The sequence below is a fragment of the Orbicella franksi genome, chromosome 11, assembly GCF_964199315.1.
Source record: "Orbicella franksi chromosome 11, jaOrbFran1.1, whole genome shotgun sequence".
NCBI classification, from domain to species: domain Eukaryota; kingdom Metazoa; phylum Cnidaria; class Anthozoa; order Scleractinia; family Merulinidae; genus Orbicella; species Orbicella franksi.
Genome location: NC_138155.1, coordinates 22,493,158 through 22,515,182, shown reverse-complemented (window position 1 = coordinate 22,515,182; position 22,025 = coordinate 22,493,158). Strand labels below are relative to the sequence as shown.

The following is a 22,025-nucleotide window of genomic DNA, read 5'->3' as shown; positions in this document are numbered from 1 at the left end:
GTTAAGCGTATGGGTGATTTTGTTGGGGCGTTTTTATGTTTATTTTAGTTTAGTTTTCTATATTTTGGGGGCGCTTTTAATAAAACAGTTATTCCACTCGCGCTTATTGGATATGATATGACTATAGCCATCTCATATCCAACGCGCGCTCGTGGAACAATTGTTAAATATCGGGAGATAATTCTCCCTTTAAGAGTTTATCCACTTTGAGGGCGAGTGTTTACGTCGTTTATGCCTCTCGTGTGTGGATGACAGGCTGAAGCCCATAAAACTGACTATATGTGGGACCTTAGTTACTTTAACCATTTTGTCACATACAAAACGCGGTTTGGTCTAATGGTCACAACACTTGGTCAATTCAGAAATTTCTTGACTATCGGGCATTCACTTGACGTATTTCTTTTGTAAAAGTAATACGTCAAAAAAAGTTTTTACCGGTCTTTAAAACGGGAAATGGCTAATTAATCTGGGTGCGCTTCAACTTCCTTTCCAGCATTATTAAATTGTAAAGAGGAACCTTTCTAGCTCTTTCCGCTTTCTAATAGTCCCTCAGGAAGGCTTTGTGCAAACAGAGAGTGAAGTTTAAGACAAACTGAACGGTAGACGGAAAGATGAATCTGGACTAAATCAGTCCAACGCAAAAATAGAAAAAATCTCCTTTCCGCAGCAAATGCAAATTTTACCACAATTGCCACTCATCTCGCAATCTGATTGGCTAATTGCCGTTGTCGATAAGAGTCCAGACAACGCTGCTCGCGTCAATGTGTCACGCAATGCCTTTTTCAGCTCGCACTCTGAAAAAAACCTTTTCTTTGACGTTGATATTGTGGTAAAAAACAAATTGAATGTGGTTTAGCGTTGTCTGTACTCTTATCGACAACCATATGCAACATCACAGTGGTCAAAATTTGTTGTTTTGACCACTGTGATGACGCATATCGTTGTCGATAAGAGTACAGACAAAGCTAAACCACATTCGATTTGTTAACTTTCTCACTTGTGTATAAATGGCTAAAGAAACCGAGGGCTAGGGATTAATTTTTGCCGTTTGCCTTAAGCCGTAAACATTATTCTTAATCTCACTGACAACTAAAAGCCCTAGTAACTATATGTACGTCACGCGGATCTATTTTCCTCTTAGCATGACAGGAAGTCGAACCTTAGCTAGCGTCTAAGTCACGTTTCTGATGTTAATGTATTGTTATCATAGTGCCAATGATGCAGAACACGTTTGTGATAATAGCTTCGGTCAAACTACTTGACACTGAGCTTCGCTTACGACACGCTTTTTTTTTTTTTTTTTTTTGAAGCCACTAAAAATAACTTTGATTTGTTTTATAAGACGTAAGGCAAATAGATCATGATAAGCGTCGAAAGCTATATCCTGTATGTTCGACGCATGGTCTCCAACCTTTAACCGCTAAAAATATACTGTATATGGCGCGCAAGTCGTAAGCCGCCTTATTCGCCCGAGGGGGGAATGGGCCAGTAAGTATTAGTTAACATGACTGATAAACACAACACAACGATAATCAGATTTGTGTCTATGCTAATGCTGATAGGGAGTTAAATTTGACGTGTTCTCGAATTTTCTACTAAAACGCCAGCATGAAAGTGTGCTATAAACAAGAACTTTCAGCTTTCAGTTGCCGTCCGTGAAACCTTTGGTCCCTTCGTAGCCGTCGTTTGGGGTTGTTACAAAGCTCCCTCCCCCACCATAACGTGACGACAATTCCAACGTCCGCTGATGCAAGGGGTGTGTCCGAGCTTAACCCTAATTTATTCCTTCAATGAGCTTTGACGTATTCAATTGACGGAAGTCCCGTTATATTTATCTTCAGCGTTACTTTACAACGGTGAATTTTACTGCCCAGTGAAGTTATCCCGCAGCTAACGACAGACACTGTGACAAATTTACTACCAACTCACGCAAAACACATGAAAACAAGGTAAGAGATGTGAATTATACAACACTTATTGATGCATAAGCCCCAATGTGATTCCAACATCCGAACACTTCTCGCACTCTAGGGAAAATATCTCTCCCTAGTAGCTCATTTTCAGATACTTGTAGGGGCAAGTTAACGTTAAAGTCAAGGCTATATATATGTATATACATAACGTCCCTGAAAACACAGAGCATGGTAAAAAACATAACGCCTGTCTTTAAAGCCTCCTGGTCCATAAGCCCCGGGACTTAGCACCGGCCGGCCAGATTGAAGCTGCTGCGTATTGCTACTAGGCCTGGATGGCGCTGCATGTTGTTCCATTACAGGTACCCCCCAGCATTCGATCGAGTTTCTGTTTAGGTTACAATCCGGTGGTACTCATTTATACACCTGGATAGAGAAAGGCATTGTGAGAGTAACGTATCTTGCCCAAGAACACAACACGATGTCCCCGGCCAGGGTTTGATCGCCAACCCAGAGACCTCCCGATATGAGCACAGGAGACTAACCACGCATTGGGCACCGTGGCTTACTATTTCCTGATCTTGCGGAATCCAATTTACAACAATTTAAGAAACTGAAGATAGTTTTCAAAAGTCGCTTTTCAGGAAGTCCCACGAGGTCTAAAAATACCGGCTCCTGTGTACATTCAGAATCAGTACCCTGAAGAAAAAAAAAACATATTTTATAATGGTCTCTATTCGATATATGCCAAACGAAAGTGCCAGAAATGAACCTTCTTTACTCTTTTGTCACTGTGGGTTTTATAAAATTATTTTGATTTTCAAGCTTTTGCTTTCTTTTTCTTCATTTTTGCCAGCAGAGTCATCTGTAGATTAAAGATGCGTCGAGAAAGACGAGATTGCTTGAACGGCATTGCGACTTTACGAAAAGAATCTACCCTTTTTCGATTCTTGACCTGAAAAAAATGGATCAGTTAAAACCCGCGTGTAAGAACCTGCTGGAAGACTAGAAATTTGCCATTTTAAAACCCAAACAATATAAGCAGGTTCTTATATGTGGGTTACAGTTGAGTTATGACAAACATTTTAACCAGAAGATACATAATCCATGCAGTTGTGAACAAATACTTTATATTAAAGGACCAAACCCAAGTTTATTTGTTTTCTTGGTACTCAACAACTTTATCTCTTTCATAGAAATTGGCAACTTAATTAAGAACCAACTTAGGCCAAATTACCAATAACTACCCCAAAGTAAAAGAAACGGGGTTTTTACTGTAACTTTCGTTATAGTCGATGAGCAAAACAAGGATTAAAAACCGCTTCGTGCTCAAAACTCGGGCTCAAACCAGCTGCTTCGGGCTTATCAGTAATAGGATCAATCTTTTACATTCGAAGCACGCGAACATCACGTCTACGGGTCTTTACGCATGAATTATCACATAGGAAGACTTCCGTTCAATCTACTTCCCGAATTTCCAGTTAAAGCAAAACGGAATTTGCTGATTCTGGGAATTATTTTCCCTTCTTCCAAGAACCATAAAATGCACTGAGGCTGTATTAAAAATTAGAGAAAGGGATTTAATTCCTCCTGCATGCTGAGTGTAAAAACTCATTCCATACATACAAAAACTTCAAATTCCAGTCTCGAAACTCGAATAAGAGATGCTCTTCGCTTTGTTTCATGATCATACGAATAAGCTGATTTATTTTTTTTCCTTCCTGCAAGTACTCTGCGCAATATTTACTTCAAGTACTTATATTATTTAAAAACTGAAATGACTAATAACGCGTTTACGATCCGCGTTGCACGTGCGTTATTGACGTCAAAGTCATGTTTACAAGCTTAAAACGTCATTTATGCGAGATGTTCTGGTCAAATGCGCGTAGTAATTCTGATAGTCAGTTTGCGGACGTCTGCAACCAGTACTTTTAAAACTTCAGCCGTATCTTTCTACAGCACCGTAAAATTCTTAAGGTATCGCCCGCACGTGCATCAACCGAAACCAAACAAAAGGAAGTAACACTTGATAGCATATGATCAGAAGGTAAGAGCAGACACAAGTCTATAACTCATGATATCTATATCAATTACTAAAAAAAACCGAGTTCCAGATTATGTCCTGTTGGGAAACGAGACCTCAGTTAAAGAGGTTTTCTTGGAACAGCTCTTGATGGCTCAAATCGTACAGAAGTTTTTGTAATAGCTGTCTTGAAAATTACACATTTTCCTCTGTAGTAAACCCATTCAGTTATTTATTCCTTATCGTATTTCACTACTTTCAAAAGTTCTGTTTATCTTCACAATATGTAATTTCGATTGTTTCAAGAAAGACATGACGAAGAAATTAAAATAAAATCGCAGGCACACATTCGCAGCCAGCGTAGTTTCAGTGTAACGCAATGAAAATTTAACTTGTGGTAAGAATATAACGTAAACAAAGGTGATAAACATTGCCTATGGTAATTTCTTCAAAGTAAAGGGTATACGGGATCCCCCGGCCCCAGCATGTGAGATAGGCCGGGCCCCACCACCAGATATCGGAAAGATTCTTGCATTCTCAAAATTTTCAGGGTCGTGTATTCCGAATCTCCTCAACTGAGCGTGAGGTATGCAAATAACAGTCATTGCACTAAACTGGAAGTAGAAAAATGGATATTTCTAGTCCTGGAGGATATTATTGCTAAGATTCTTTACATGTTTTTGTACTAAGGCACGTTTCTTCGTAAATATATTTTTTTTCAGTTTATCAACTAACCAACAATATTCTATGGCATTTTAAAATTGACATTTAAACTCGTTACCAGTTTTGTCCCCTTGACAAACTATGTCGCATGAAAGGAAAACTTAAAAAGTGATTTGAAACATTTGAAATACTTTGAAAACATTCGAGAGTTCGTCTATCGTTGGACAAGATTTAATTGACTGCAGAAATAATCACTTAAACTCTGGCAAGCGAACAGAAAATTAAGTTATAAATTTCCATTACACTGGATGGTGTAATTGAGATGGTAACTCGAGAATAGCGTCACATTCCACGTTAGCGTGACTAACCCAGCCCAATTAATTCAGACAAAACATGATCTTCAACTATGTGATGCTTTGATGCACAAAAAGTTCCGATCTGTAAATCACCGAAGAGCTATCGTTGGGTTACAATCATTAGAGCGTGTTTTCACGAGAAGCAGTCTTTATAACGTTTTGCCCTTTATGCTGCATGTCCCTGGTTGAAAGACGAATTTAGATGAACTAACTTACAGGTACAGCCTTTCTTTTATATCTCTCTCAGTTAAGCGGAAATGACAACTATTATTTTAAACACGATTTCGAGAAATCACGGAAACCAAGCTATAGTATACAAAACACAACTGGGTTTAACGGTTTTATTACGAAAACACTACTCAAGAGTAACAGACATCCATTACGCCGGAGAAAGGACGGCAAACGACCGCGAGGACAGAGGCAATACATACTTCATTCTGACGTTCTCATGTTTTGCTTGAATTCTCTCGAAATTTTGGCCGCACACAACTTCTAAATTCTTTGTGAAACTATGGGAACTGAACTCATGAACATATTAGAGCTTTGGATGCATTTCCCTTCAAAGGAATTAGTGATTACGCAAAAACAAACTGAGGAAGCTCATTTAAACAGATATCAAACATTGTGTTTTCTTTACGCCAAATAAAAACATGCTTCGTCCTTTTCTCGAATTAAATTCGAAACTAAAATCATGCCATCACGCACAACTTTCTTTAAAGCAATATTTTGTTAAGTTCTCCTATATCAGAATTTATGTGAAAGTAATTTAAATATTGTTCATTACAATTTAACGTTTCAGGGTTGAAGTGTACATTTATGTTGTGCATAAATACATCCTCTAACGGACATAAAAAAATTTTATTCGCGCAGAATAGAACAAATCAGGTCAACAATTTGACCCTTACGAATTTGCACAATCTTTATTGGAATGCTGAAAGCCACTCCAGTGGCAGATAATTTTTTAAACAGGTCACCCAAAGCGAGAAAGACAAATTTCTAGGTACGCTGGGAGAGTCGCCTCGTAAACTATCACAACAATGGTATTATAAAAATCTGGGCCGATTTTATAGAGATTTCAGTCATGTGTCACTTGCGGCAACTTAATTTCCGTGCCGTGCCGTAACCGATAGAATGTTGTCTCAACTTTTCGTCAATCAGCCAAATCCACTTTTCTGTCAATTAAATTAGAAGCCTGCCAATTTGAACTCCAATGACATTGCCAAACCCTGTAATCTTACGATTCCACACATTCTAGCTGACTGTAAGTTCTTTAAAAGACTCGAGACTAAACGTCTTGAGAGCTTTGAGAATATTTACCTCTTTTGGGCAAAGTAGGATCAGGCAACTCCTCGAAGCTTTCTCTGCGCGATGAAATCCGCCATCTTGAAAAGTTAGTAAGTTTCGGAAACTTGGAAGGAAAAGACCGGAAAACGATGTAATTTTTTTTAATCGGATTTCTAACAAGCACAAGACTTCTCGCAAGTGTAATTGTGTGAATCAAAACTTGTAATTCGACTGCCGACGTTTTCGAAAGTAGAGAAGTGATTCGTGCGTCTTGGAGAGTGTTACAGACAAAAGTAAGAACAACTTACAAAACGTGACTGCGTGCACTCCAAACCGCGCTATTAAATTTTACCAATAAATCTTTTTAGAGCTATCTTGAAGTTTAAAACTGCGGATGATTTAGAGATCAGCTTTACTGAAATAATTCGGCACCGGTTCCGGTTTTCGGCAAACGATAATATTTTTGGCGTCGATTATTTTTTAACGGAAATCGTCGACGAGAAACACAAGAAAACGTTGTTTCGGTAGACATCTCGGTCGCCGAAACGCAAAGGAACTCAAAATGCAGTCGGTCAAAGCAGGGAACTTAACCGGTTCGTAGTGTTTGTTGAGGGTCTCAATGGGGTGGTGTCTTTTACGGGCTAACGGTTCATATTTTGGCTTTTGACGGCTAACAGTTAATTTATTTTCCGTACGGTTTAATAACGGACGTCTTAGAAATTGCCTACCAATGTTTTCGAAACTCAAAAATTAATTTCCATTGACTGCTGTAAAACATATTTATGGTTATTGAACCATTCCAGGATGGAAAAAAGGTATTATTACTATGGTAAGATTTGGTGACGAATAGAAAGTCACCGGGAGATAATGTGATGTTTGAGAACTGGTATCTCTTGCTAGTAAAAGACATTTCAAGCCGCACCAACAAATCAGGATCATGGTACCTCTTAGGGGTTATTTTCAAAATTTCCAAAGAGCACCCCCGTCCTTTTTAGACAAGAGTCTCTCCCCCCGGGTCTTCTCACGCGTATCTTGTTTCGTGGCAGACCTCGTTGTTTTTGCTGTTTTGTTATGGATAATCTAATTATTGATCTAATCATCAGTTTGTCAACAGAAACAAATGGAGAAGGTTTACAGATTGCATATTTCAGCTTGGTTATTCAGCCTCATGGCAGCTGTAGTCACAGGTAATCTTGGTTAAAATGATTGGTCAGATTTTTCAGCTTTCGACAACGTTTATCAGAGGCACAACACATCATTCCTGTTCGCTTTTGACTGGAAACAAAAGCGATTTTTTGGGGGGTGGGGGGGGGATGGATTGGCTGACTAGCCACCCCCTCCCATCCCCCCACCCCCATGGCAAAAATAACGGCAAATGGCTTTGACAGGCGTTGCTTGTATTTCTGGTGAAACAGTGTTCAATCAGGTTCCAATTCTTAAATTACAACGTTTTTCGATTCTGCAACCCCAAGGTACCAGCTACCCCCCCCCCCCCCTCGCCCACCCGAGAAAGTACTGGATCCGCCCATGAGATAGCTCGAGTCCGAAACAAAGTTTGATTGGATATTCCTAGTCATGACGTCATCGAAGAACAACAGGAAATTGTTAAATGAATGTTGAGTGATTGTTGTGCCATACACTAGACCTTTTTAACTTGCTTGTCTGAAATGGGGCAACAAACCGTTCAAACTAAGAAGGTCTATTGGGCGCAACGTTGCAAATTGAAGAAGCAATTATGTCTGGAAGGGTACAGTTCAATTTAGACATTGTGGGCCATGTTGCAGTGTGTCCAAGATTTAATTATTTTAACCTTCAAACTCAGTGGTGTCGTGCCGATTGCAGCGACCAGAACAGAGGCACAAATCCAAGAGAATGAAAATTTGAATAGTAGTTATTATTTGTTTGCATTTCTTTTAGCTACAAGCAAACAACCTCCAATGATCACAAAGTTTGCACAAAGGGATTTGGTCAAACCAGATGATGTGACTACAATGACTGGCTTTAAGCTTCCCTGCGAGGCATCCGGGACAAACTTAACTTGGACCTGGAAACATAATGACAAAGAGATCGTCTACTTTTATGGTATACCTTATTCCCTCAGTGAAGACGGCACTTTGATTGGACAATTTTTATCATCAAAACATGGAGGAACTTATCAATGTTTCGTGAAGGACGAAGAAACTGGTGTTGAAGTTTTCAGTAGAAAGCTTCAAGTTGCCGTAACAGGTAAATTATCAATAAATACAATCGCTTTAATTGCGTAATACGGGCAAGATTTTTTTTCCAACTTGCCATGCAACAATGTAGCATTACAAGTTTTGTAAGAACGTGCGTAAATGAGGCCAATTTAGCTTTAAATCTTTATATTGATGTCGTTTACTTTTACTGTCAGACCCGGCCTCGAAGTAAATAGAAACGGTTAGAACACTGGGCTGAAGTCCCTGAAACGGTCACGTGGCAAAAAATCTCAACGCAAGCTTAAGGGGGCCCAATTGACTTTTGACGGGGTGTTAGTGGTCTGGTACAATCGTGATTTTTTCACCGTTTCATACACTAGGAAATGTTTTTCTCAGGACGTGTGTACGCATTTTTTCCTTCTCCGTGTAACATGCTTTTTTTCGGCAGTGGTCTTGAGCATGAAATTTTTTTCTCAAAAGTCAAGTGGTCCACCACTTAGCAAACATATTTGAGTTTACATTTTTTTTTTTTTCCACCTAGCAGATTGTTCACCTTTAATAATACAAATTTATTATAACAACCTCTGTTCTTTGTCAGTTGTTGGAAATTTTATCAACAAAAAAGATGTGGTGGAAAAGGTCGATCTTGGACAGTCTTTCCAATTTCGATGCCCTCAGCATACAGCAGGGTTCGGTGCATTTTACAACTGGTTACAAAATAAATGGGACACCCATTTTTCACGAAATGAACGCCGAGGGATTTCACCAGATGGTACACTCTTTATCACATATGTTACCCAGGAGGATATTGATGATATCGACGAGTCTGAAGGAATCAAGTGTCGAATGACTGCTGGGAATTCTTATCAGAATTCTGGAACATTGAAACTTGAGAAGAACAATCCAGAACAGTCAGGTAAAGTTAGGCCAAAAAAGGACAGGAAATAGTCCGTCAATTCCCTGGGATAAAAGGGACAGACACATACCCAGGGGGTAGATTTAGTGGCCCCCATCCCCCGTTGTCCCGCTCGTATTGCTGGAAAATCTACCACACGAAGGTTAAATCTGCCTTTCAAGAAAAATAGTTAGTCGATTCCGTAGGATAGAAGGGGCAGATACATGCCTAAAAATAGATCTAGGAGCCCCCATCCCCCATGTTCCCGCTCGTATTGCTTGGAAAATCTACCACACAAAGGCTCATTCTGCCCTTCCAGAAAATAGGTTATTCTCACTCATTATCGCCATATCCTATAACATTAGTGACCTTTAGACTGAATCAAGGAACTGAAACACGAGTACGATTTGCGAATTTAAAAGCACTGACATTTCCAGAGCTCTCGCTCTTCATGTTGGTTTAAGGTAAAGTGGGTAGCTTATGGGATGAGATGGGTATGTGACGCCTGATAATGTGAAGCCTGCAAACTAGGATTGGAAAGTCGTACTCGTGCTCGATCTCGCACCCGTGCTTAAAGCGAAATTCCTCAAATGAAAGGGGGTGTTGTAAATTGAAGGGTTTTGCTAAAGAACTAGTCCCAACCAGATCAAAGCCAGACTCATAATGTGAAGCTGTAAACTAGAATGTACCTTTTTAGCTTGGGTGGTTTGTTTTCCCATTTCAGACCACGTAATATTATCCAGAGAATTGTTCTTTTATCCATCTGAACATTATTCAGTCATATTGACGCAACTATATGAAACTTTCAAAGCAAGACTTCTCAAGAGTATCATCACATGGTCTGAAATGGGACAACAAACCGCCCAAACTAAAAAGGTCTATTGAAAAGTCCTAATCTTACTAGATGTCCTACTCGTGCTCAAATCTGAAGTCCCCTAACTTGTTAATTTATTCTTTCGACTTTTAGTTAGTGAACTGAGAAGTAAAAAACTTATTAATCTTTCCCCAGACCCCAACGCTAACATTCTGCCTAGCTGGGCAGAGGTTCCCGAAAAAGAACAAATGGCCATAGAAGGAAAAAGTAAAACCCTCTATTGTATGGCTTATGGAAAGTAAGTATGCCTTGTCTAGTGAAATATAACAAGAGTAATTACATAAATCGTGGATAAGCTGTCCAATTCAAGGAGAGCATAATGTCACATACACTGCATACGTAATTAATGAACTATTAGATTATTCACTCTTGATTTCTATCGCGTGATAGTTGGCAAGGGTGCAGCTTTCTCACACAGGCACTTTAGAAAACTCAAGGAAGCGGCCGCCATTTTGTTTACAACCGCCCACTACTAGGGTACTCACTATCTACAACAGAATAGATAGTGAGTAGCGTAACCTATAAGAGAACGGAATTCGTGATAGAACGGTAATACGTAATAACATCGGAGAAAAAGTACTTTTTCACTCTTGATATTTGATGGTTGTTTGGGTGCAACTGCGACGGTTGAAAATCACAGCATTGAATTTTGTGTGGTGACTTGTCATTTAGTTATTAACCAACAAATTAACTCGAATCTAAAGTAGTTTGAGTACGAACGTTTTATAAAAGCTTGAGATTACTTTGTTCATGATAATTAATGATTTATAGAACACATTACTTGCAGACCGCCACCCACCATAACTTGGAAGAAAAATGGACAACAGATTGTCTCTGGGCAGAATTCCTTTGAGATCCCAAGCCACTACCATGGAAGACTTCTGACCATCACTAATGTGAGCAAGACAATTCATCAAGATGTGTACACTTGTGAGGCTACAAATTCTCTGAGTAATGATCAGCCGTTAATTCGCACCATCAACTTGGTAGTGAAAGGTAACTAGCTTTTGTTATGCATGTACTTGGGGCTCCTCTAATACTTGAACGTTTACTTGACTTTCAACGTGAAGTATTCGAATGATTTGCACTCGCAAAAAACGAGGCATAATAAACAGTACCTGTTTAAGTGCGGTCGATAGCTTTTATTGGAATGGTCGTACTCGAAGGATTCATGCACAAACGAACAATCTTGCACTACTCGGTAGCTTTTATAATTACGAATGGTCACTTACTACGGCTTCATCCACAGACGTAAAAGTTAGAACCAACTTGTACAGCATAATAAACAATACCACATGAGAGTACTGCTCAATAGCTTCCATTTGAATGGTCACACACTAGGGTTTCATCCACAGACGTAAAAGTTAGAACCACCTTGTATAGCATAATAAACAGTATCACATGAAGGTATTGCTCGATAGATTTCATTTGAATGGTCACACACTAGGGTTTCACCCACAGTCTTAAAAGTTAGAACCACCTTGTACAGCATAATAAACAATAACACAAGAAAGTGCTGCTCAATAGCTTTCGTTTAAATGGTCACAAACCAGAGTTTTGCCATCAGACTTGCAAGTTTATAGAGCCACCTTAAACAGCGTATAATTTATAATGATTGTAATTCAACTCTAGCGTCATCCGACATCCGACAATATATGAAAAGGAGACACACAAAATGCGAGAGCGTATTGAGTATCTCAGTTTTGGCGGCGTTACACGTCCAGCTCCTATACATTTATTTGTGTATTAGTTGTACTCGCGCATGAACACTCAAACTTAATTCGGCAAGATTAAAAAAGCAAGTTACAGACTCAACGATTTTACGTTTTTCTTCAGTTCCTCCAAGATGGACTAAGGGCCTTCCACCAAGGAAGAGTGATGTTATCATCGAACGAAATGAAACTATAGACTGTACAGTGACGGCAGATCCTGAAGCAGCAATCACGTGGTATAAAAATGGAAAACCATTGCAATCATCAAGGTAACTTGACTTTGGAGATTGAATGCTTTGTTTCCTTGTAAATTTAGTTGAGCAGTTCCCGGATACCTCAGTGGGGCGCGGGCGGGGGTTGGAATGGGGGCGGATCTCATGTTAAAATGTCGGGGATGTTCGTCGTCTCTTTAGCGGTGTAAACCACGGATTTTGGCCTCACTTAAGGTGTTGACGACGAAACGCCACTATTCTTAGCCGTCAAGGTATCTTCTAGGATTGCACTTTCACAAATGACAATATAAAAAAACCCCTATCTGTTCGTTTTAAAGTGGTATCTTTTAGGGTCATTTAAGCCTCAAGCTATTAGGGCTTTAATTTAAATCTATCGACGAGCTTCCGCCCTTTTTACATCGGGGTCCCTCCTCCCCTCCCCCCTCCGGCAGGATACATGTAGTTCACATCGTTGTCACCCACAAAGAAAGCAAGTGTTTACTGACTTTTCCCGCCCTTTTACTCGACAGTCTACTCTGATCATGAGGGAAAAGTACCCAATTTGAAGGTATTAAATTTCCAGCCATTCTCGGACCTTCTAGACATAGGAATTTCGTCCTCTTGCTAATCCTTGGCAAATGATGGTTTGCAATGCAAAATGATCATAGCCATGGAAATAGAGGCGGTTTTCAAAAAAAAGGTTATAAGTATGCTGTTTTAAGGGATCAGATTGTTTTGTCCAAACTATATTTTAGTTGCATGACACACTGAAAAGTGTTTGAAACTTACGAGAGTCTCTGTTAACTGCGCGGAACAGCAGTCCCAATCTCTTCTGATGTAATATCAATTGCAAGTTTGCAAACGTGAGCTTTGAAAGACCGGACTCGATTTACAGTGCCAGCAAAAGCTAAATCAAAATTGTGTTGTGCTCAGCAGTTTATGGATGTATTTTTGACTTTACAGTGATCACTTGATAGTGGCTGGAAGCAAATTACATCTCAGAGATGTAAATCTCACCGATGATGGTGTTTACCAGTGCGCTGTAGAAAATAAATACGGAATGCTTGTGTCCGCGACTTGGGTTAACGTCAAAGGTAATGGAACATGCATGTAATACGGCTTTTCTTTTCTAAAAGATAATCATGCACTCGTCTAACACTGGGGAAACTGATCTATCATTTTCAACAAGGGTGTTCAACGGATAATATAAATGGCATTTAAGAGTTTACGGGAGATAAAGCAAGTACAAGGAAGGAAAAAACGAGTGAGTAGGCAGCCCAGCCCCTGCGTGGGAGCATTAATCAGTGCCGAGCATCCTAGTACTTACGAGAAAAGCTGTGAAAAAGTAAGAGATCTTTAGGGTAGAGATTGAATAACGAGGGCGCAATGGCTGATAATTGTACCACAGTTTGCACGTAATCTCCAAGATACGGAAGCGCAAATTGTTGTGCGCAATATCGCAGAATTTGGAATGCAATGTCAATTTCAGGGTTGCAACATTATCTATCATTTTCCGCAAAGTTTATTCGTGTCCAGACCCTAAGAACTTTTCAAGTTTGCTGATTTTAGATTTTCTCTCACCATACAGCTTGGAAACCGTCCTTCGCCAATGGGCAGTTTGGACCTTTTTCCCTGTTGCATGGTAATGAAGGTAAACTGCAGTGCAAACCGAGTGCGGAGCCTCGACCAACGTTCCAGTGGTTTAGGAATGGTGTCCTCATCTCTTATGGAGAGAACAGTCGCTATACGTTACAAAAGGACGGTACACTGGTGATTAAGAAAGTAGAGAAGGCCAAGGATTCTGTGAATTACACTTGCAAGGCTCAGAACATGATGGGCCAAGATTCAGCAATAACAGTTCCAGTTGTGCTTGGTAAGATATCAAGTTGTTATACACTAAGGTAAAGGTAAAGTCTGTCTACGAGCCAAGTGACCCATTAGGCCGGAGCTTATCTCCGGTTTCAGTAACATGACGCGAATAGGAGTATTTCTACCCCCCCCCCCCTGGATGGGATGCTAGTCCATCGCGGAGTTACCCCCCGGCGTTAAATTCGCTGGTACCCATTTATAAACCTGGGTGGAGAGAGGCACTGTGAGAGTTAAGTGTCTTGTCCAAGAACACAACACAATGTTCCCGGCCAAGGCTCGATCCGACCGCTCAATCTGGAGGCGAGCGCAGTAACCATGAGGCCACCGCGCTTCCAAGTTGTTATACACTATCGGGTACTTAAATTTAGGAGGGGAAATAATGGATCGCGATAGAGTTCTTTTTGGTTACATTGTGTAGTACATACCTAACATGGAATAGAATAACACCACCTAAAAATGGGTTAAAACTTTCAGAAAAAGAATAATAGAAATACTAGATCTGCTACTGCTATTCTTCATAGCAATAAATAATAACATTACACCAATCGCCACTATTTGTTCATATAAAACCCGAGATCTTAGTTTCCTTACCGATTATTTCTTCTTAGGCTGAGTGCAATGGGTTCTAAAGCAATCAATTTGCAACTGATTACTGTTGCGCTTAATTAAGGACCCCAAATTAGGCACAATCCCCAAGTTACTCAACTCAGTTTCAGTTTTTCCTATAGTCCCGAATTTTATCATGTCATACATGAATGCTTTTTCGTTCATAATAGGCCCTTTGCAGCTGGGGTCACGTGACCAAATTTTTCCTAAAAAATTTTTGTACTATGGGCTATAACTTAAAGAATGCCAGAAATGGAAAGAGCGCATCGAAAATACCAAAGAGGCCAAGTTTGAGGCCCCAGGAAAAAACGAGTAAGTTTATATCATAGTTTGAATTTTCGGAAAATTTAGAGGATTCGTATGGAAAATGTTGCTGGAGAGCAAGGTCTTGCTCTCCAGCAACATTTTCCCATACAAATCTTCTTATTCTTTCAAAAATTCAGACCATCATAAAATCTCATTCTGTGATGATGGGGGCCTCAAACTTGGCCATTTTGATATTTTCGACATGCTTTTTCCATTTCTGGCATTCGTTAAGTTGTAGCCCATAATTTTATGAAAAGTAGGTCACGTGATGGCTTAGCTGCAAAGGGCCTATTGTATCTCAGGTGCGTTTCTGAGATCTTTTAATTCTTTATCCCTGTATAGTACTACCAAGTTTCGTAACGAAACCTAGGAACCAAACAGCGAATGAAAACGAAAGGGTGACATTCTATTGCAACGCCAGTGGTAACCCAACACCAACCATAACCTGGCTAAAAGACGGAACAACTGTGGGTACAGGGAACACACTAAGATTCGATAGTACTCGGCGTTATCAATCTGGAAGATACTGGTGTGAGGCACAGAATGGACTAAATGTCACTATCAGAACCAGCGCTGATCTTAATGTGCAATGTGAGTATAAACATGTGCGAGAATTAAAGGAAAAGTCCACAAGATTTTGTTTAAAAAAGCATACCTCTTGATGCGCGTTCGCACTGATGCTCCGTCTATGCCAACTTGTTTTCGCTCAGATGTATTTTCGTCAATGCCATTTTACCTATTGTCTCAATCGATACGATCGAAAACGCGAAGATTTTAACACGCTGGCAAGCGTGGTGGAGACATTTGAAAATGTAACCCCCATCGTATCAGTGTTGACGACGAAACCGCATTGGCGACAGTTAACGTATTGGTGTGGGCGGGGCATAAAATTTTGAAAGCCCTCGTCATCTTTATAAATGGACAGAATAAAAACGGACACTTGAGAAAACTCTTCACGAACTGAAAACTGTTGAAAACGATACTCAGTGGAATTAGCAAAGACAGGTCAAAACGGAGCCCCGTTGCTTCCGCCTAACAATGAACAGAGCAGTGTGGAGGCGAAAATAATATTAGTGCAGATGGATGAAGGGACACTAAACTGGCTTAGCTAGCTTAGCTTCCGTCATGGCATTTCGAGTTATTTGGAAACGTACAAAATTGCCTTTAAATTGGAGAAAACCTTAAAATATTAGTTAACTAAGATAGAAAAATAGTAGTTTACTAAGAAAGAAAAACGCCAAAGAGATAATAATAAACCATAAAGGAACAAGGATGGTTAAGGATGGAGAAGACTGACAAGGGTTACAAACGACGAACTTGAAAAATTTAGGCTAAACTTTTCAAGATGCGCAAACCGTGACGTAGCTCCTTTAAGCAGCAGTCTATAAAACCTGAATAAGCTGTTATGTTGACATTGTTTTATTAAATGTCCCAGTTCTGCCATATTTCACAAGACGACCAACTGACCACTCCGTCATGGAAGGCCATGAAGCTTTATTCTACTGCACTGCTTCTGGGAATCCAAGCCCGATGATAACGTGGCATAAAGATGGCAAGATTGTGGGCACAGGGGAGGTACTGAAATTTCTTACATTCAAGAATAATTCTGGAAAATATTGGTGCTCAGCGGACAATGGTTTGGGTTTACCAATCAACACTAGTGCTGACCTTAATGTGCAATGTAAGTATGAACCCTCTATAGCTTCTAATGTATACCACCTTATTGAAGAAGTGAACATTTGATTAACGATGAACATAACTTAATGTATTTCCTTCATTAATCCCAGCGGGTGCTTAGTTTTAGATCTGACAAAAAGGGGTGGAGCTTATTAGAACTTTGTTTGGCCAAGCAAATGAGCTTCTGACCTATTTCCGATTGAAGTCGTAATGTTATGCATATATTACAACAAATGTCATGATTGGTGCACCTGATATTCTTGATTAAGACACAGTTTAAAATAAAACTGGAGTGGGAGAACGTGCCCCACAGGAAGGGGATAAATTGGGGTAATTAAGGAACTAACTTGAATTGCTCAAGTTCGAGCTATTGACAGAAAACTTAAGTTCTGGAACTATTTTTGCGTTTTTTTTTTTTTTTTCTACACGGGGAACAGATTCATGTAAATTAAAGATGACACGGGGTTTGATCAAATTGAATTTCTGTTTACTCTCATAGATTCTTGTTCTTTTTTGATCTCCATATACCATTAAATACAATTTGTCGACTCAATTCTTAAGAGTCTCTTTCCGCTGTTTACAATTAGCCTTACGTCCGAAGTGGGACGGCCCTTTTTCAGCAGACTAGTGTATTGTCTTCCATGTACCCATAGACTTTCTCTATATATTCACAGTTCAGCCACGTTTAATCGCCACACCACGAGACCAGAGAGTGGTTGAGAACACCACAGTGACATTTCACTGCAGTGCCACTGGAAACCCAACCCCAAAGATAACATGGATTAAGGATGGGCGGAATGTGGGGACAGGACGCAAACTGACCTTTGTCGCCTTGAGGAGTCATGCTGGACGATATTGGTGTTCAGCGGACAACGGTTTAAGTGCAGGCGTCAAAGCAAATGCGTATCTTCATGTGTTCTGTAAGTAGTATGACGTGACAGTATTGAAATCACTTGTAAATATTTGAAATCACCTTTTCATATGGTTATGTCCGCCTTGCATACGGCGACTGCGCCCGCAACACTAGCGGCAGTCTAAACCGAACTGTCCTTCGGACAAGACACGGTAATGGTCTTTCTCTTCGCAGCTAAAAAATTAGAGGCGCTTAAGTCTCTTTGGCCTCTTCTAATATTTTTTTCGAGAATTCTCGGCTTAATTTGATGAGGAATAACATATTTTGTTCACAATAACACAACTTTTTTTCCCACCCGGCGACACTTGACGAACTACGAGTGAGTTAAAGGACGCGGGCGACCCATTTTTGGCGCCAAATTAACACTTGGATCCACAAAATATTTCATGTTTTTTACTTTTTACAATAAGGTATGGTTTTGGAAATTACAAATTTTAGCCGCGCCAGCCGTATGCAAGGTGCAATGTAGTGGTCAAGATTTTTTTGGCTTATGATTTTCTCTGTGACCAAGTCAACTGTCCCAATATAGAGGTTCTTTGAGAGAAGAGGTTCGATGACGTAAGGGAAATCCTCGAAAACTATAAATCGAAAGAAAAAGTCTTTTGAACAACTTGAACCCACACGCTATTCTCTGAATATTGCAGAATTTACTGATTATCGTACGTCATATTTACGTTCTTCTTTTTATTTGCTTAATATTTTCAGCTGTTCCTTTGCCTCCGACAAACGTTAAACTATCAGACTGCAAAGATTGGACTGCGAAACTATCCTGGGTCCCAGATCCCTCAGACAATGCCTCCATCACTCACTACCTGATTGAGCAAGAATCGAGTGGCAACCCTGGGGTGTTCTTATCACTGCTTACTGTTACTAACCCCAATACAAGCGTCTTCTTAAAACTGAGTAAGGGGTCTGTGCCACGTTTCCGCATGAAAGCAGTCAACAGCGTTGGAGCTAGTCGCCCTAGTTTAACAGTGGAGACCTCTTGCAAGAGCAATGAAACTAAAGTTGGTACGTACGTGTATTTTACAAAACTCTAAGTGGAATGGTTATTTAAGACTGCGCTTGTCCAAAACTAAAACAACAGGATCTCGTTAATGGCAGGGCCAGTCAAAACCGTTATTAAACGCGGGAAAATATACAACGGGCGCCAAGCGCGAGAAAACGCGTGAAACACGTAAAAAACATACAACCGGCTCTAAGTGCGGGAAAAACGCACATAACCGGTTCCAAGCGCGGGGAAAACTAATGTTAAAGGCGAAAAGCGCGCGGAAACTAATGTTAACGGTAAAAAGCGCAGGAAAACATGCAACGGGTGCCAATAACAGCCTGTGTATCTTCTCCCGCATTAGCCAACCGGTGACTAGCGTCTGTTTTCGTTCCGACTGGCTCGGGTTTTGCATTCCTACTTTTGATTGGTTCCATATAATGCCTATTGAAAGAAAGTGTCATTCAATATTACTTCTTGTTTTGTTGTTGTTTTTTTGTTTTTGTAAGAAACTATTCGTTCGAAGTTTTCTTCTATCTCAATAAATATTAATTTTTCTTTTTTTTCCCCCTTCAGGTGCGCGGCAAAATCAAGAAACTCCTATCTACCGCACGGCTTGGTTTCTCACTGTGCTTGCTCTCGTCGCTTATGCGATCTTGTTCGCGTCGCTTCTTGTTCTCTACCGTAAATACAAAGGAAAAGGCGTTAAATACAATGGTAATGCAGTGAATTATTACGTAAAGTAACGTAACGTATCGTAACGGAACGTAAAGTCCCAAAAGTGATGACTCCCGCCCGTCCCCCAAAGAAGCGACCCTTAGAAAGTAAGAATGAATTTTTTAAATTTGCTCTGTTTTGATGTAATATGCATCATATTAAACAGCATTTACCCTTTTCAAATCTCTACAGAGAGAACACATTCCTACTTTAGTAAAATGAATCGGTCAAAATTTGGTAATCGTTTTAGCGACCCTTCGAAAGTACAGGTAGTGAAAAGACACTGTCAGACCAACAACGACGGTCGTTACTTTCGGAACAATAAAAAAAAAAATCAGAGAAACGTAACATAACGTTACACATCAAAGAGTAACGCAAAGAAACGATACATCAGACCTACGTGAACCTGGAGGAGTAACTGAAATACCATAATGAAATATAGGTTATTTTGCAATTCCCCTGTATTGTAATATATTGTACTATCATCGAAAGCCTTAGTTATGCTTAAATGATAGCTGAATCACAAGTACTCCAGATGGCTGTATAGTTAATATATCAAACACGAAAGACCGTGTTTGACCACATTTCCAAACACCGAGAAGAGAACACGACGCGAGGCGGAGCATTTTTGGCGAACTTCATTCAAGGTGTTTGGAAATGTGGTCAAACACTATCTTGAGTGTTTGATATATCTTGTCAATCGAAACTAAAGCGAAGGAGAAAACGAAGGTATGAAATCGTAAAAATCTATTATAATTAAGATCAGATATCCAAACACTGTCACGGTCGTGATTTCCTCTGTTTAATGAGTTTGAGTAGATAATTTCTTACACGAAATGATCTGAATGCTTAGCTATTAATTATACTTTCTTCTGTTTATTTTTTAGTTGCAAAACGCGAGAAAAAACGAGGCTGTAGAGACGAAGTACCACAATCCGAAGAAAAAAGCGACGAAGAAGAAACGAATAGCTTAGTTGTGGACTCTGAAAACACACCACCGTAAGTTAACAAAGCAAAACATAACATCCATCTATAGATTTATATCCAGCTACTTGTTAGAGCCTGTGCACACGCCAGTTGAAGAACCATGTCAAAATATATCTAGCCGTTTATTATTCTGTACAAGCTCATGTGAAAATGGGAAAAAAATGCTGTATAAAAACCCAAACGAGGAATGAGGTTGGTGAAGATTCCAAAAGGCAGATTATGAACCACGAATTTGAATCGTTTTAAAAAAATCTTTTTTACGTCTACATCTGTGTCAACATGGCCAGAAACTTCGAACATGTCAGTTTATTTTGAGGTGTTACTCTAAGCGAGCTTGAATTAAAAGGCTGAATCTGTAACTCAGTTTGTGTAGAATTCGGTAACTGTTGGTCTTACGAGTGAAACTGGGTCAACCATGATATAAAGAATCTTTTTTTGCCCTCCTTGTCCTGCATCAAAATTATACGTCAGGGCTAACAAAGAGCCTAAAAAGAGATAAGGTCATTGAAATGTCTTCGCCGTTTTTATCTTTCAGCGATGAAAAACCACAACAGTTAAATCGCCGCCCAAGACCGACCTCAAATTACAGTCTTTTTGAGGTGCAATTCGGTGAAGATGCCTCTTTTACAGAGGAATATGGCGACCAAGATGAAATGTTTCAACATATCCAAGGCACGTTTGTTTGAACTGAGGAGTATTTAACCTTGAACCCAGATTTCCCACGGCTAAGTGTCAAATAGAGTGTGGTCTGGGAACGAGATCAAGGAGTATAACGAGCTTAAAATGTCATGCTACAAGAAGTACACCTTGAGAAACAATTGCGATGACAAATGTCCACGACTACTGATCCTATAAGGAACAGCAAAAGAGTAACTGTTACAATTTCACACTACAAGAGTTGCATTTCGGGTGATGAGGATTATACCGTGGCAATCCTAAATGAAAAGTACTGTATAAAATGACAGGCTACATAAAGCATTGTGTTACACATGACAAATAGTGCATCTCTTTGGGTCGATCTGGATCAGGATCAATGAATGAAGACCTGATTCAGATCATAGTGTGTCACAGGAACTGCTGAATCCACTCTCGACCAGGATTCATCAGTTGCTTTGATGTGCCAAGTGATCTTTGATCACTGATCTCAATCCGGATGATCCAAGAGGAATTTTCCCAAAGATTAATGTTGTAAATAGATGTGTAAATTTAGTTAAGTTTTACTTTTGGTATCAAAAAAGCGTTGAAAATTTAAATGAAGGTATTGGTCCACTATAAAGCCAGGAAATACCATCTTCCGGAAAAGAGAAAAGCCACTTGTAAAGTAAGGTTTGAACTTATTTAAATATTCATTTAAATTAAAGCCATGTTCAGTTTGTTTCAGTTAAAGAAAAAAATTGAAAGATATATCATTTTGTATATTACATATTTAAAATGTTTGAATAAATGGATGACATTATTGATAAACTACATTTCATCAAGCCAGCCGAGGAAAGTAATCTGTGGTTGGACTAGCCTCCTTATGCAGACTTTCTTTCATCACTGATCACTCACGCCAGTCAAGATGTGTCAAAAAGATGACTTTGCAGGAAGATATGGCATAGTGAGTTATAAGCACAATCGCTCTATAAATTGCAATTTAGCCTGCATTTATATCATGTGCTATATTATTGAACTTGTGCACTTGAGTCAAGAAATAATAAAAGAGATCCAGAAGGCTTTAGTTGCCTTGAATCATCTTGAATGGTTTTGAGTGAAAGAGGGCCGTCGTTCTATGTGAGTTCACACTTGTTGACTGAAAAAGAAAATGGCAAAACATCAAGCAATTCTATAAGCAGTTAAGCCTGGGGGGGGGG

The 22,025-nt window shown here is 39.7% G+C and overlaps 1 protein-coding gene across 5 annotated transcripts; it reads left to right on the top strand.

Moving 5' to 3' along the window:
• Positions 1-1,481: 1,481 nt before the first annotated feature.
• LOC145502848 (fibronectin type III domain-containing protein-like) lies at positions 1,482-22,024 on the top strand. 5 transcript variants are annotated; one of them, XM_081482245.1, is made up of 16 exons: positions 1,482-1,949; positions 7,343-7,426; positions 8,157-8,465; positions 9,015-9,332; positions 10,321-10,423; positions 10,973-11,181; positions 12,022-12,166; positions 13,073-13,203; positions 13,698-13,982; positions 15,233-15,481; positions 16,326-16,571; positions 17,242-17,487; positions 18,186-18,491; positions 19,045-19,185; positions 20,073-20,184; positions 20,708-22,024. In XM_081482245.1, exons 2-16 carry the CDS (start codon positions 7,360-7,362, stop codon positions 20,856-20,858), a joined length of 3,018 nt encoding a protein of 1,005 aa, XP_081338371.1. In that variant the 5' UTR covers positions 1,482-1,949; positions 7,343-7,359; the 3' UTR covers positions 20,859-22,024. The 5 variants fall into 5 exon arrangements, with proteins under 5 accessions (XP_081338371.1, XP_081338372.1, XP_081338373.1 ...); XM_081482246.1 differs by lacking the exon at positions 1,482-1,949 and adding an exon at positions 3,163-3,960; XM_081482247.1 differs by lacking the exon at positions 1,482-1,949 and adding an exon at positions 4,787-5,173 and having other exon boundaries at positions 7,354-7,426.
• Position 22,025: the final 1 nt, after the last annotated feature.